Source organism: Pelodiscus sinensis, chromosome 4, assembly GCF_049634645.1.
Source record: "Pelodiscus sinensis isolate JC-2024 chromosome 4, ASM4963464v1, whole genome shotgun sequence".
NCBI lineage: Eukaryota > Metazoa > Chordata > Testudines > Trionychidae > Pelodiscus > Pelodiscus sinensis.
The window spans coordinates 26,935,389-26,950,862 of NC_134714.1; the positions used below are offsets into that span (position 1 = coordinate 26,935,389).

General features: G+C 37.9%; 1 protein-coding gene across 3 annotated transcripts in view; it reads right to left on the minus strand.

Annotated features, from left to right (window-relative positions):
* Positions 1–15,474, minus strand: part of VRK1 (VRK serine/threonine kinase 1) — a 57,691-nt gene that overhangs the window by 27,011 nt on the left and 15,206 nt on the right. For all 3 annotated transcript variants that reach the window (XM_006123753.4, XM_006123752.4, XM_075926613.1), the window contains exons 4-10: positions 10,913–10,982; positions 10,036–10,123; positions 7,893–8,001; positions 7,654–7,746; positions 6,461–6,593; positions 3,815–3,935; positions 1,384–1,442 (exon numbers count right to left, since the gene is read on the minus strand). In XM_006123753.4, the coding sequence (XP_006123815.2) occupies positions 1,384–1,442; positions 3,815–3,935; positions 6,461–6,593; positions 7,654–7,746; positions 7,893–8,001; positions 10,036–10,123; positions 10,913–10,982 (673 nt within the window). The remainder of the gene's footprint in view (positions 1–1,383; positions 1,443–3,814; positions 3,936–6,460; positions 6,594–7,653; positions 7,747–7,892; positions 8,002–10,035; positions 10,124–10,912; positions 10,983–15,474) is intronic.

Below are 15,474 nucleotides of genomic sequence, written 5' to 3' on the forward strand. Positions count from 1 at the left end.
AATAAGAAAAAAAAATCAAACTAGGGTTCGCTAACAAATGATCAAAGCACCACTTTCCACATTCATTACAATGAGGGACATATTCAGCCTTTAAAAACTGGTTTTGAATATGCTTATCTTCTCTTCAGTGAGCCTTTTATTCAACTGATATTTCTTCCCAGCATTTAAGATCATCAGCTACATATGAAATAAGAGCCTGAGCCTAGAACTTTGCAAGGTAAGTCAAGAGGAAACCATTTTTCATTGATTTTAGTTTAATCAAATGCAAGCAATTTTTACCATTTCACCTTTCAAACTATGGTTGGTAAAATACTAATGAACAGGAAACAATCCTGTATTGACAATAGGATTGGATGATCAAAGAGAATTTTTCCAGTTCTAATTTCTGCAAAAAAGCATTTATAATTAATGTCAGGACTTTGAAAATCAACTAACCAACTCTCACATGGAAGTTATAAACTTTCCCAAACAAGTGCTTCTTGGGAATCTAATCTGATTACCAAAAATAATTTCCAGCCCTTACAATAGCAAAGATGTGTTTTCAAATATGAAATAAGCATGATCCAGTGCAATGCTGCCTTCCAGTTTGCAGACTAAACTAGTGATTACTACTTTTCACATCCTTCGTATAACAGAAAGAAAATTTACCTGCCTTGTAAATTTAACTACTGCTTTCAAAATTTTTATCAGTTTTACTTTACTGTTATCTGGGAAAGCAGAGGCTTCAGTCATGGGAAAGAACTTAAAAAGAGTGTGTCTACACAGCAGCTGAGTGGTAGGATACAATAGACAGACTCCATTAACATGCTAAAAACATTAGTGAGAACATTGCCACCAAGGTGCAACCCAGACAACCTGTGTCTGAGCTTGGGCAGCTAGCCTAAGCCACTGTACGTGCTGAAAAATCCACCCTGTTATTTTTGGCATACTAGTACAAGCTGAGCTAACATGAGTCTGTCCACCATACCAGGAATCACACCTAGCTGCAAGTGCAGATATAGTCAAAGAGGCAACAGGAGGAACAGAATAGCAGAAACACTCCTCCCAGATGGACTAGATGCTGACAACAATCTGATACCAACTAAATCTTTCCAAACAGCTGAATTGTCATCTGTCTGTGTTGGTATGCAACTCCATACAGAAGAAATTACTATACATACCCAAATATTGAAGTAGTTACTGCTGCATGAAAATAGGCACCTCAGATATGCTGTGAGTGCATTCCTGGGCCTAACTGAATAACCTGCCCCTCAATTAAAGTTAGCTGTTGCATGGTAGAGGTGGCAAAAGGTGGAGGTTTACCTTTTTTGAGAGAAACTAAGGATTAAATGTTCGTCTCATGCAGTAAAGCCGTACGTAACTAATATTTAAAAAACCTCTTACCTGGTTTTTCTGTCTCAGGAAAGCACTTGTTCATCAAATCTGTAATATTCTCACTATATCTGAGGGGAAAAAAGTGTATAGAGTAGATTAAACCACAGATAAATTATATTTAATGACAATTGCAAAATTGCCAATTTGTCTCTTTCAAAATATATTGTATTAAAACATTTAAAGAGAAAGTTTTAAATGCTGTCGTAAATAAAAAGGAGTTTTAATGTTTTATAATCCTTTTCTGATAGTTCTTTCGTTTTGATTCTGTAACCTTTTATTCTCGTGTCTGTGATTATAGCAAGGAACTTGAAAATTGGAATGTTCAATTTTGTTTCTATGTAACTGGCTCTTCGCACTACAATACCTGTGCCAGTCAAGGGAATCCACTTCTGTAAAGTGCTTTGAGATCTTTGAATAAAATGTGCAATACAAGCTCTTTAAATTCTACAGGATTCTTGTGACCACGTGATCTTCACTTCACCCAAACAAGGACATTATTTCTGCAGGGCCAGCTGAGTCTCTGCTGAATTGCAGTACTACATTGTTCCTGTGAAATTGACTTGATAAGCTAAAGAGACATTAAACCCAGATGCGAGAGAAGTAAAGGAATATATATAAAATACAGATCTATATAAAAATTGAAAGTCTTATATTTAGAGTGAGTTTTATCTTGAGAGTCTTTAAAGTGAAATGAAACTTTAAAAAGGCAAGCTGCATGATCTATAGCCCAGTTCCAGGTATTACTGTAAATTGTCTGTTTGAGACAACAGTGACAACATTGGTCATAGGTTATTTTTAATAAAATATATAAAAAATATAAATTTTTCATACTAAAGTTTCCATGAATATGTCAAAGACTTTTTGCTCTGGTAAGGTCATGCCAGCTTCCTCAAATGGTTTCATGTCTGCCATTTTTTTATATTTTTGGGTAGCTAACAGACTTTGAGGCCCAGTGGTATGTAAGACCCCAGATATTTTTAGAATTACTAGTTTAAAAGAGATAATTTCCAGAATTGACATAAGCTAATGACCTAATTCAAACCCGATTGCACCATGTTGCTGCATGGCTCCAAAACAGACCTTGGAAGGAGATGATGCTAAGATGAGTAAGCAAAGTTTGCAAACTATAATAATCAAGGGGAAAGCCAAGAAACCGTGAAGGATTAGCCACCATACAAGAACAGAATTATAAGAAAACAATTAGCTTGGAGCTGAGAGTCAGTTATTAGATTTTTCATGTCATTATTGAGTTTTTAAACCAATACTGAAATGAAAATACCTAATAACTGACTATTTCTAGAACTAACTTGATGATTTAACCAATTTTATGACTTGCTTCCAATCCAATGTTGAAACTAATTTATTGATTTGTTCCTGTACTGGTTTATTCTTATTTTAGTTTAATAATAAAAGTAGTGTAGCTTTACTAATGTTTAGTTTGTTTTTCTTGAAGTATTTTAATATAATATATTAAAAGGTGCACTTTATTCAATAAGCAACGTGGCAGACATGGCTGGATAGATCATCTAGTCAATGTAAAAGCCTTTGGCTCTCAAACCAACCTCTCCAAACTATATACAGAGGGGAAATTGTGACTCAGAAGGTATTCCATTTTAATCTCTCAAATACCAATTCCTTTTTCCATCCATGCATTGACAATCTCTGCTCTAGCCACTGCTTCTTAGAGCAATTACCACTACTTGTCCTTGCACTGCTGCCACTTTTCAGATCAACAACTAGAAGAGGAGAGAAGATACTGCTCTAAAAAACATTGAGGCAAGTGCTAACAGAAGGAACAAGAAGCTACTCTGAGTAGCGACTGCCAAGGAACGGTAGCAAAAGCAATACTGCCAGCACCTGACAGAACTTACTCTGTGCTAACATGGAGAACAGTGAACACAGGAAATGAGGGAGGATCCAGTGATTAGAAAACTGAAGATGGCTCTCCATACTCCCTAATCTGCCAAAGATTTCCAGTGTGACTTCATGTAGGCTATTTAGTCTCTGTGCCTCAGTTCCTCATCTGTAAAATGGGGACGACTGTGAAGTAGACCAAGCACTAAGTGCTGTCAGGATAAATACATTAAAGATTGCACGCTGTTCAGAGTAACAAGGGATAACAAATATACTTAAAGAATCTTAAAAGGGATAGGACATTGATGAGTACAAAAGTTAAAGGGTATAGCTGGACAAGGCTTAATTATTATCTTGAAATGGTGGGATAGGAACAAAAGTAAGCAAATGTACTCAAAAAAGAGCAAGGTGGAGGTTGAAAGGGACATTGCAGTGTTATCTCAATTTCAGCCAGCAAGAGTAAACATAGTATTACCCAGCCACTCACAGATGATAAAGGATTGTTTATGCGCACACAGTATTGCTACACTGAAATATTTTTTTTATTTTTGCTTCAGTTTCAAATGAGAAAACCTAAGTTCCTTACCTAATTTTTGAATCTCTGACATAGTTGGGGTCTTTTAAATTGTCCTCCCATGGTAGATGGCCACTGAGCCAATGAATCATACAGTAACCTAGAATTTCCAAGTCACCACGTCTTGATGGAGCTACAAATACATACACAAATTTAAAGTTAAAAATTGAAAACATAGTAAGACAACTGGAAGCTAGTGCTAACGGCATTTAACTACAGAATGCTTCAAGTTCATTTCAGAGGGAAGCAGGAAGGAATGAAAAGAAGTAGTATTGCTCAAATGACTGGAATACTGATAAAGGAATTTGCAATTACAGGCAGTCCCCGACTTCTGAACGGGTTACGTTCTGAACACCTGGTCGTAACTTGATTTGGTCATAAGTCGGAAACACACTTAAACGTGCTGCCCACACTGATCGAAAAACTTGACGTACATGGTTCTCAACTTGAAAATATTGTAATGGGGTTAATGGTCATAAGTATGGGTGGTCGTAAGTCGGAGAGTGGCGTAATCTCTTTCTTCTGCTCATGAATGTGAAATGCTGCAATTATCTCAATTTTGAAGCATTTTAAGACCTCATGGACTTTTCTGTTCAAAATATTTTTATATCCCCTTTCCCCAAAAACAGTGAACAGAGTTAAAAATGAGCTCTTCAAATTATTATTCCACAAATGGAAATATTTCAGATACTCTGAACACTGAAATGTTGCTTGCCGAAGATTCAGAAATTCTAGATGTTGACTAGGGATGTGAAAGACTAGTTGACTATCAGTCAAGCAAATGCTTATTGGATAGTCGACTAGTTGGTTCCTCACCCCTCCCCCTTACTGCCTCTATCAAAAAGAGGCAGCTGGGGGGGGGAGGGTATTTCAAAGCAACTACATATGACCCCGGGCTCTACTTGGCACTGCCACTTTGAAACACCACGGCTCCTTGTCGCGTTTCAAAGCAGCAGTGCGCATGGAGCCCGGAATCAGCTAGGGAGTCCCCTGCTGACCCCGGGCTCCATGCAGCACTTTCACCTTTGAAGTGTAGCACCAGCCTTAAGGCCGGTGCTACACTTCAAAGGCAGAGGTACCTTATCGACTAATCAAATAGTCGATGCAAAAATGCATTGACTATTTGATTAGTCAATATTTAACATTGTTAATGTTGGCAAGACAAGGGATGTAATAAATTTTTTCACATATTCCACAAGATATTGATTAAAATTTTATTTAATATATCAACAGGAAAATTGCATGTAAGATCTGAGTCAATTTTTATCCCAGGTGAGAATTTACATCCAAACCAGTTTAATTTTTAAATTAATACTTGTTCAAGATATCAAAAAATTTCCTAAATATTTAGACATGACAACACTTCTACTGCATTTCTACTTTAAAACTATGCTCTGAAGTGTTCCTAGCCTCTGTTTGCCAGTAACTTGAAATGGGAAATAGAGGATGGATCACTTGATTGACTATTCTGTTCATACCCTCTGATGCATCTGGTATTGGCTACTGTTAGAAGGCACTTTGTTTGGCTAGTTTATACCATCCTTGGACCACTGGGCAACCCAATTATGGCTGTTCTTATGTTCTTCATCGATTAAAAGCCATGTTACTAATTAAGGATGTTAAGAAGTGAGTAAATGACTAATCACATCAACTAATTGTGTGGACCACACGATTAGCTGATAAGGGGCCCTGTTGCAGCTCTGCTGTTTAAATGTAGTAGGAGCCAAGGAGCACAGGCAACCCAGCTTCTACTACATTTAAACTGCAGGGCCTCAGTGGGGGTAGGTTCAGAACCCAGCATGAGCTGAGACTGAGCAGTCCCGGTTCACACTATTTCCCGAACCGCTGCACCTCTGCCTTCCCTCTCCTCTCTCGCCCTATCCACGGTGGAGACTGTGTGCAGAAACGGGAGGAGGGACTGCCTTTTAAGCTGGCTCCCCCAGAACCAGCTCCTGCTTTCTACCCCTCCCTGCTTTCACCCGCTTGCTGCCTCTGATACAGGCTTACTAGGGATGTAAGCAACTAGTCAAGTAGTCAACTACCCAATATACCTAGGCTTATTGGGAGTCAAGTCACTACTCAACTACTCACTCCCCTCACCACTGCTGCCTCTGATCAGTAGTAGTCATATCAGGTAGTCGACTACTTGACTAGTCGCTTATATCCCAAGTTACTATGTTTAATATTTTTCACTTTTTGTTTTATTATTTTCAATGGAAACAGATTAGACTTAAAGGAACACTGAATCCATCAAATAGGTGTATATTTTCCCTTTAGAATCATCTCACATTTGTCCACTTACACAGTTAGCATCAATTTAATAAAGGTCTCATACTAACAGATACACATGATCAATCTTAAGAGATTTGATAGGTTTCTTATTCAAAGGAGATCTAATCTTTTCTATATGAAAAGAAACACGAATGATTTCCACTACTACAGCAAAGCAACAACTGTTCTAATTCTATTGCCCAGCAAATTTCAGAATAAAACAAAACTGAAGTTCTGCTACACAATTGGAATATTTAGTTTTCAAAACAGTGTTAGGACTCCACAGTAAACAGAAACCTATTTTAAAAATGGATTATAAAATATTTTGTAATTAAAATAAAAATAGTGCTGTATGAAATAAAGTGAATTAAAGTTTTGATTACTTACCTACACCTTTATGTGCATCAATACTAGTATATTCAATTGTACCATCATGACATCTTTTAGGGTCTTCTTTATATTTTTTGTGCACTCCTTCTGGACAGTATCGATATGCAAGGCCATAATCAACCAAGTATACCTATTAAATCCCACATACCATATAGAAATTAAAAACAAAAACTGTTAATATAGAAGAGTTCATATACAAAAAATACTAGAGACAACTCTCCGAACTTCTTTAAAACAAAAACTGCAAAACGTCAGCTCTTTGGATTACAAAGCTCATTTATTAATTCTTAAACGAGACGTGTATATACCATTCTGAAAGCGACAACAAATTTTCAGTCTTTGTATGTACTATATGAAAAATGACAACCAGTTTTAAATATCATTTATTGTTGATCTAGACGCAGTGCCAAGAAAAATGTTCAGTTCTTATCTAGGAGCATGCTGGATTACAGTGGTCTATGGGACAACTGTAAGGGAGGCTCACAGTATTGATATCAGGGATTAGAACACATTTATGATACTGTATTTCTTTAATATACATATAAAGCTAGTTCTGCTGATCTATTACAACAAAAGGGGTTCTGCAAAATAATAGACGCCAGGTATTACTCTTCATTATTCCCTGGTTACTTCTAAATAGACTGACATTCGTTTTTCTATTTTGTCAGGTAAACCATTTGGACAAGGAAATCTGCAGAAGTAGGGAAATTAAATGCACACTTTCCAAATACTAAAGGGTTTAAATATTAGAAAATGAAATATATTTCTGAAAAATCAATTGATTTGAATAATCAACATGTTAAGAGACCAAATTTTCCAAGTAACAGAACACTTGTATTTGATGGATTCTTAAACAAAGGAAATAAAAAGTGACAAAAGCAGACAGGCAAACATAATTCTTTGGTGTACTATATAATTTTAAGCTTCCACCACCAAATAGCTATTTGAAATTCATTTTGTATTACAAGCCCTCCTCCTGAATATTATTTAGGGCAGAATAGCCAACTTGATAATGTGCCAACAAACAGCATCAAAAATGTAGAATATTAAATATTTCTGCTTGACATTTATATCACTGTATACACTCTTAAAAATAAGACTTCTACAAAGGTTCATAGGTTCAAAGCATCTCAGTTTGTTTTCAAACAACAGAATTTAAACAGGAGAAATGAAGCACGGATATCAAATACCTGATTAAGATTCTTGTAGCTCAGGAGAAGGTTTGAGGCCTTGATGTCTCCATGCACATATTCGTGCTCATGGATATATTCCAGAATATCAAGCTAACAAAACACAATGTACAGGAGCATCAGTGTAGTACCCAACTCCAGCCAGCAGAGGACCACTATTCAGCACAAATTGCCTTTCAGCAAAAAGCTATATTAGGAAGATGAATTTTAAAAATGCTTTAGGAATTACTATTACTTACTATTCTCAAACTTAACTTTAACACAGTTTTGTGTGCAAATTGCTTCGCATTCTCTTCATAAATTTTCTGAAGATCTTTCCCAAATCGGTCCATTACCATAAACCTATAGCTGAAATTCAAATCAGAGAACAAGTTACTGAACTGAAGTTAGTACAGTATTTTACATGTGTATTTTATCCTATTGCACTAATGACTGAATTCAACCATTTTATTTTTACAATAAAAATCAGCTATGCAGGCAAACAAACATTTACGAACACTAGAATTTTTTGTACTACACTTCAACCCTAATACATTTGAACCTCCTTAATCTGGCAACCCTTGGAAACAGGGTATGCCGAATTAAAGATTTTGGTGGACCAGAGAGGGCACTGTGGGGTCTGGGTGTGAGGGGGATAAGTTCCCTGCTCTCAGGGCCACATGTGACTCTGCCTCCCCTCTCCTCCTCCTCCTGCAATGCTCCCAGGCACCCACCATGGGAGTGACAGGGGAATAGACGCAGGTGAAGTGAGTCGCATTGCTGCTATCCCCCTTAGTTGTAATGTTATACTTTCTTTTGCATCCCAACATCACCTGAATTGAATTACTTTACATCAGATTACTGGATGATGCAAGGTCCCATTCAGACAAACGTAGGTCTTCTCACACTTAAGGCTATTTGCACTAATTGAATTGACCTGCCATTGAAAGTTAACACTGCTGTGCAAGGTGTACCAGATCCCAGACTCTACAAATTCCACAACTACTTGTCACGGATCTCTCTTCCTCCACCACTTTTTCTGCTCATGTCATCCAGCCCGCTAGAGTAACCACTACTGTTAGCTAGGCCCATACCATCTCCATTAGCTCTCAGCAAAGTACCTATTTGTAATTCCAAAATTTCTAAGAGCATGCTTTCATTGAAGTGTAGATCACAGATGGACTTTTTTTTGGAGAAAATGGAAGAGAAGGCTCTGTCCCTAATCACCATATATAAAGGGATGAGGGAAACCAAAGTAAAAAGGGGTCCTTTTCTTGTTCCTTTACCACATTTGGCATGGATACAGAAGTAGAAAGATACACTTCGGCTCTATGGGCCTCCTCTTAAACTACATAGAACTGCAATGGCCACCTGACTCCTTTAAGATGGTTTCCTAGTTGAACTCTCCCACTTTTCCTCTCAATTCTAATAGCAGGATGCTAGGAAGGACAATTAGGGAGATACAGCAATTGCTTAGTAAATCCCATATTGTTATTCCCATTGACTACATGACTGGCTGAACAAGAAGAAGTACTGAGTGGACTTTAGGTTCTTAAGCTCTATTGTTTACATTAGCTGTGAGTGCTTCCTTGGAAGGGTATGCTTTTGGGCAGCCATATAAAAAAAGATTTGGTTCTTTCCCAAAAGCCTCTATGGGTATTGCAGCAGCTGACAACTGTCAGGACACAAAGTCACCCAAGCTCCTGCTTCTCCCCACATCCAGAGTATGCCCAAACCTCTGGTGTGGGGAAAAGGCAGATACATATAACTGATTCTCTGGCAATACAGAGAAGCTAAAATCATGTTTATCCCTGACTTACTTAATTCCTCAGACTCACATGAAATAATATAGAAACCTAGCCTCAAATTTCTGATATAAGAATTGGACTGTCTACAGCTCACAGATGAAATAAAAAAGACTTTCGATCTCAAGAATAAAACTGATTATAAAACTACTAAGTGTAGTTAAGTAATGCATTGCCTTCTTTATACATGTGAATTAAAAGACTAATTCTGCACCCATGTTCAGGAAAATTAAAAGAAAAATTTTTGAATTTGGCTCAATGGTCAAGGATTTATGAATTAAAAGCTGGACTCTGAGATGGATATATATTTCACAAGACTGAAAGGCAACTCCTAATACATAAATATATTACAGTATGTACATTCATATTACCATTGCCTGATAAATGAACAAGGAAAAAGAAATGGCTCAAATTACATACTCAGAAAAATTATGCAAATAAAAATATGACTCAATGTAAACGTGTCTATTCTGTAGGCATATGAAACTAACGGGAGTAATATGCTCAAAATTCACACTAACGTATAAGAATTTATAAAAGTAGTAGTGGTTGTGAATGTAGAAATGTTAACATGTTCTTAATACAGGATGTACTGTACCTGTTTCCATTTTTTTGATGCAAGCCAGAGCCCCAGTACTTCGGTACACCTAGGTATTTCAGTTTATGGGAACTAGTCCATTTCTGAACTAAAAATACAAATAAAAACTGAGATTATGAACTTGTACTGCATGAGTACTGTGGAAAAGATTACTTATAAAATATTGAAAATGTACATATGTAAGATCTGATCATGAGAAGTCATGAACCAAGTATATCAGCCAACAGGTAGTCTCTTCTACCTATGGCTAAATTTGGTAATGAAACCTCTCCTAACCTGAACAGGTTTTGATAAAGGAGATCCAATTATAAAGAATCCCAATATTAACACAACTACAAGTAGTGTTGTTAATTACATACAAAAAATGTAACTGCAAGACTACAACTTATTGATTTAGTTGGGTTATTCCCCCAAACAATGCCTCAGCTATATTTAAGTTATTTCAGATTACTATTTTTTCTTCTAATATCATTAAAATCTCGTGTGGCTTTAAACACTAAGAAAATCCTGTTTGTTCCTGTGATATTACAAGCTGACCCACAAAGATCTGACCTTAGGTGTGAGAAAAAGCACTAGAGTATCAGTTCTACTCCAGTAACTCTTGTTTCTAAACAATTATCTTCAATAATTATCCATTTAGAAAAAAAACAGTGTCACTGTAAAAAGAAACAACCATTTATGACTGAGGAATACAATTAAGAATTGTAAGTGAATACAAGGTCATTTTAAAAAAAAAATGGATCTAAACTGACTCTCTTGATGAGTCAACTAACATTTAACTTTAAAGGCTACCACTTAGTCTTTTTTTTTAATAATCAACAAAATTATTATTTATATGGAAACATGGCTTTCTAGTTCATTCTGATGGACTACTTACTTTGCTCTGGTTTGGCTGCTCGCATGTAGAACTTTAATTCAGTAAAAAGAGGTCCATTTTGGCTGGGTTCCTTTAAAACAGTAATTTAAAAATAGTTAGCTTTAACTGTTTGAGCTATTCAGAATTACATCTCTTAAAAACCAAACAAGTGATATATACCCACATATAAGCATATCACTCTTTACCACACAACATTGGATAGTTTAATTTTAGAATTCACTAAGAATTCATTCCCTGTGTACAAAAAAGAGTTTTAACAGACATTGTTCAAAAAGTACTTAGTGTAAAGAAGATCAGGAAAGTATCCCTCCAACCTGCTCTTTAATCTGTATTGGGTAAACTGGTCATATTTTTCTTTAACTTTGTCAGAGGACTGCCTTAGGTGGTGTTATTAAATACACTTTTGTCATCATCTTTAGGTTCTCTGAATGAAGGAAAAATCTCAAATTTTAAAATGGTTGGAGTAAGAAGTATACAAAACTGCGCTCTAAATATTTTTGCTTAGAGTACACCACCCCTTAGAAGTCTTGAAGCCCTGGGTCGTTACAACTGTATGTCCTTACAAGGTAATGCCTGCTAGTATTAGGGATGTTAAGCATGTTTATGTATGTAAACATGAAACCACTAACTTTTTCCAGCAGTTACACATTTACAGGCAGGGGGCAGCATGTATCAATACAGAAGCAGCAGCATGGCGCGGAGGATGGGAGCCAGTACACACAGGGAACCAGTTTGGAAGCAGTCTTCTCATGTGTACCAGCTTTCACTTACCCCCCTTATCACTCCCATGTTGCTGCCTCTCTATTAGAGGCAGCAAGGGGGTAGAGCAGAAGCCAGTGCTGGGGGGAGCTGGCTTAAAAGCCAGTTTCTCCCAGCACGATCTCTAGTCACGATGTTAACTAGCAGTTAATTTACTAGTCGAGTAGTCGATGGAATTTCCATCAACTACTTGACTAGTTGACAGGCACTTCTGCTTTCTTCCTTTAAAATGTACAAGAACCCCTGTTGGTGCTTTTCCAACCACAGAGATGTTAAATTTTATTACATTATGGTCATTATTTCCAAGGACTCTACACTTGTCTTTGTTGAACCTCAGATTTCTTTTGGCCTAATCCTCCAATTTGTCCAGTTCACTCTGAACCCTATCCCTTCCCTCCAGCATCTCTCTCTCTCTCTCCCCCTCGGTTAGTGTCATCCGCAAACTTGCTGAGGGTGCAACCATCCCCCAGTCCAGGTCATTCTTCCCTTTTTTAAAGATGGGCACTACATTTGCCTTTTTCCAGTTGTCCAGGACCGCCCCCAATCACCACAAGTTTTCAAAGATAATGGCCAATAGTTCTGCAATCCTATCAGCCAACTCCCTCAGCACCCTCAGATGCATTAGATCCAGCCTCATGGATTTGTGTATGTCCAGCTTTTCTAAATAGTTCTTAACTTGTTCTTCCTCCACTGAGGGCTGCCCACCTTCTTCCCATACTGTTCTGCCTAGTGCAGCAATCTGAGAGCTGACCTTGTCTGTGAAGAGAGGCAATAAAAAAAAGCATTGAGTACTTCAACTTTTCCCACATCATCTGTCACTAGGTTACCTCCCTCATCCAATAAGGGTCCCACATCTTCCCTGACTACCCTCTTATTGCTTATATGCCTGTAGAAACACTTCTTGTTTCTCTTCACATTGCTTGTTAACTGCAATTCCAATTGTACTTTGACCTTCCTGATGACACCCCTGCATGCTCGAGCAATATATTTATCCTCTTCGCATGTCATCTGTCCAAATTTCCACTTCTTGTAAGTTTCCTTTTTACGTTTAAGCTCGCCAAAGTTTTCACTGTTAAGCCAAACTGATTGCCTACCATATTTGCTTTTTGCACTGCACAGCAGGATGGTTTGTTTCTACACCTTCAATAAGACTTCTTTAAAATACAACCAGCTCTCCTGGATTCCTTTCTCCTTCATGTTAGCATCCCAGGGGATCCTGCACATCAGTTCCCTGAGGGAGTCAAAGTCTGCTTTCTCAAGTTCACAGTCTATATTTTGATACTCTCTTTTCTTCCTTAATCATCTCATAATCACTGCTGCCCAAGCTGCCACCCACATCAACTTCCCATAATTCCTCCTTGTTTGTGAGCTGTAGGTCAAGGTGACCATGGGCGCTGGCTGGTTTCTTCAGCACTTGTATCAGGAAGTTGTCCCCAACATCCTCCAAATCTTCCCGGATTGTCTGTGTACTGCTATATTGATTTCCCAACAAATGTCAAGGTGACTGAAGTCCCCTATGAGAACCAGGGCCTAACCTCAACCCCCGTCTTCTTTTCTCGTGACTAAATATGCTTAGATTTTTTTTTACAACCTTTCCTCATAGGTCAGGTTTTTTAAACATTTATAATTATTTTTGTTGCTCTCACCCAGATTATCTCTAATTGCCTAGATCTTTCTGCAAATCTGGCACCCAGAATTGGACACACATATGCCAACTGAGGTCTCACAAAGTACAAAGGAGGACACAGCAATTATCTCCCTCTCTTACATACAACTCTCTTGGTAATACACTCTCAAATTGTATTAACCTTTTTCACACTGACAGCTCATTCCATTTGTGATCTACTAAAATCCCCAGATCCTTTCCAGTGGTATTACTACCCAGCAAGTTATTCACCATTTTTAAGTTGTGTACTCAACTTTTCCTTCCTAACTATTGTACTTTATCATCTTTGCTGAACTTCACCTTGTTGTATTCAGATCAGCTGTCCAATTTGTTAATGTCATTTTAAATTTTAATCCTGTCTTCCAAAGTTCTAGCAACCCCTCCCACTTTGCTGTCACCCAGATTTTTAAGTATATACTCCATTCCATTATCCAAGTCATTGATGAAAATACTAAATAGTACTAAATCCAAAATGGGTGCTTATGGATCTCCACTGCTTATATCTCTAGATGCTTACAAACTGATTGCTTAATTATTTGTTCCAGTATTTTTTCAGGTACTGAAGTTATTACCTAGGGCCTCTATTTTTTCCCTTCTTAAAGAGAGAGATGTTTGTCCTTCTGCAGTCTTCTGGGAGCTCACCCATTCTTCAGGAGTGCTTCAAGGTAACTGCTAACAGTTTTAAGATTGCTTCAGCTAGCTCCTCAAGTACCCTAGGATGAATTTAATGAGACCTTAATTTGCAATTATTTATTGATTTAGAAGTCTGTTAAGAAGATCAGCACAAATGTGAAGGATTGGACAAGAGGAGACCATTTCCAAGACCTAATATTCCTGCACTTTCAAAATTTCTCCAGTGATCCTTAACTCAGTCCCCCAAGTCAGTAGTTCCCAACTGCCTGTCTGCAGACCTGTGCCAGTCCGAGAACCGCTGGCTGCCAGAGCTCAAGCTGTTTTTTTGTGGTGGCTCAACTCAGCAGCTGTGGTAGCTAATTTTGCCCAGCACTGGAGCTGAGGCGGTAGCAGGAAGCAGAGGAGCAGGAGGCACTTCCCTCTCTCCTCTCACCCACGTAAAGCAGCAGCCCAACTGTGGTTTTGCACTCCCCCGCACCTCTACCCACAGGGGCGCAAAACACGCTTGGGGAGTGTGGGGACGTGAAGGAGGAGGGAGTGTGCACACTGACAATGGCTGCTCCCTCTTCCCATGTGGCAGTAATAGTCACATTCCCTAGAGGGGGCAGTGGAGCTCTGCGGAGTGTGGGGGTGGGGTGGGGTTAAAGGGCAGAGGGTGTAGAGGTGTCAGTCAAAGAGTGTTAGGCACTGGGGACCAAGGAGCTGGGCTGGGGGTAAGCAGACCGACAACATATTATTTGCATATTCATTATTTACATAACAAACATGCAAATAAAATGTTGCTGGTCCACCAAAAGAGTTTGTGAATGGGTTTGCCTATCCACAATATAAAAAAGGTTGGGAACCACTACCCCACCTTGGTTTACAGTTGGCCGAGGCTGAACTGTGATGGACAATTTTTCCAGTTACTGATACTCAGGCTGGCAGGCAATCATGGAACCTTTAAAGATCAATTGTGCCAAGTAATCTACCTCTGAGAACCCTAGCATTGATCCAGTCTTCTTTAGATCGCCCTCATTATAACAAACAGAATTGTCACATACAATCTTGTAGAAAAAGGATGGTGATTGGCTGGATATCACAACAGACCCAGCCACCTGAGCTGCTGACTTGACCATATATTTGCCTATGCAGTTGTAATAATTAAACATGATAATTAAGCTTAACAACAATTTTTTCAAACACAGATCAGGTACAAGATTTCAATTAATTTCAATTTCATAGAAGGCTTGAAGAGTTTTCTGTTACAAAGATCATTTGTAACAAAAAAGGCTGACCAATTAATTTTAAAATGTGTGATTTTGCTTTAAAAATAGCATTTTAAACCAAACAAATTTACCTATACATTATCAGAAAATATATTCTGCACATAGATTAAGTGCAACAAGTTAGGGATCATTCATGTAGATATAACAAACATCAGCAGAACAGAATGTTTGAATTAATAGAGTGGGAGAGAAGAAAAAAGGGTACTAACTGCTTAACAAGTAGAGAAGACAGCAAC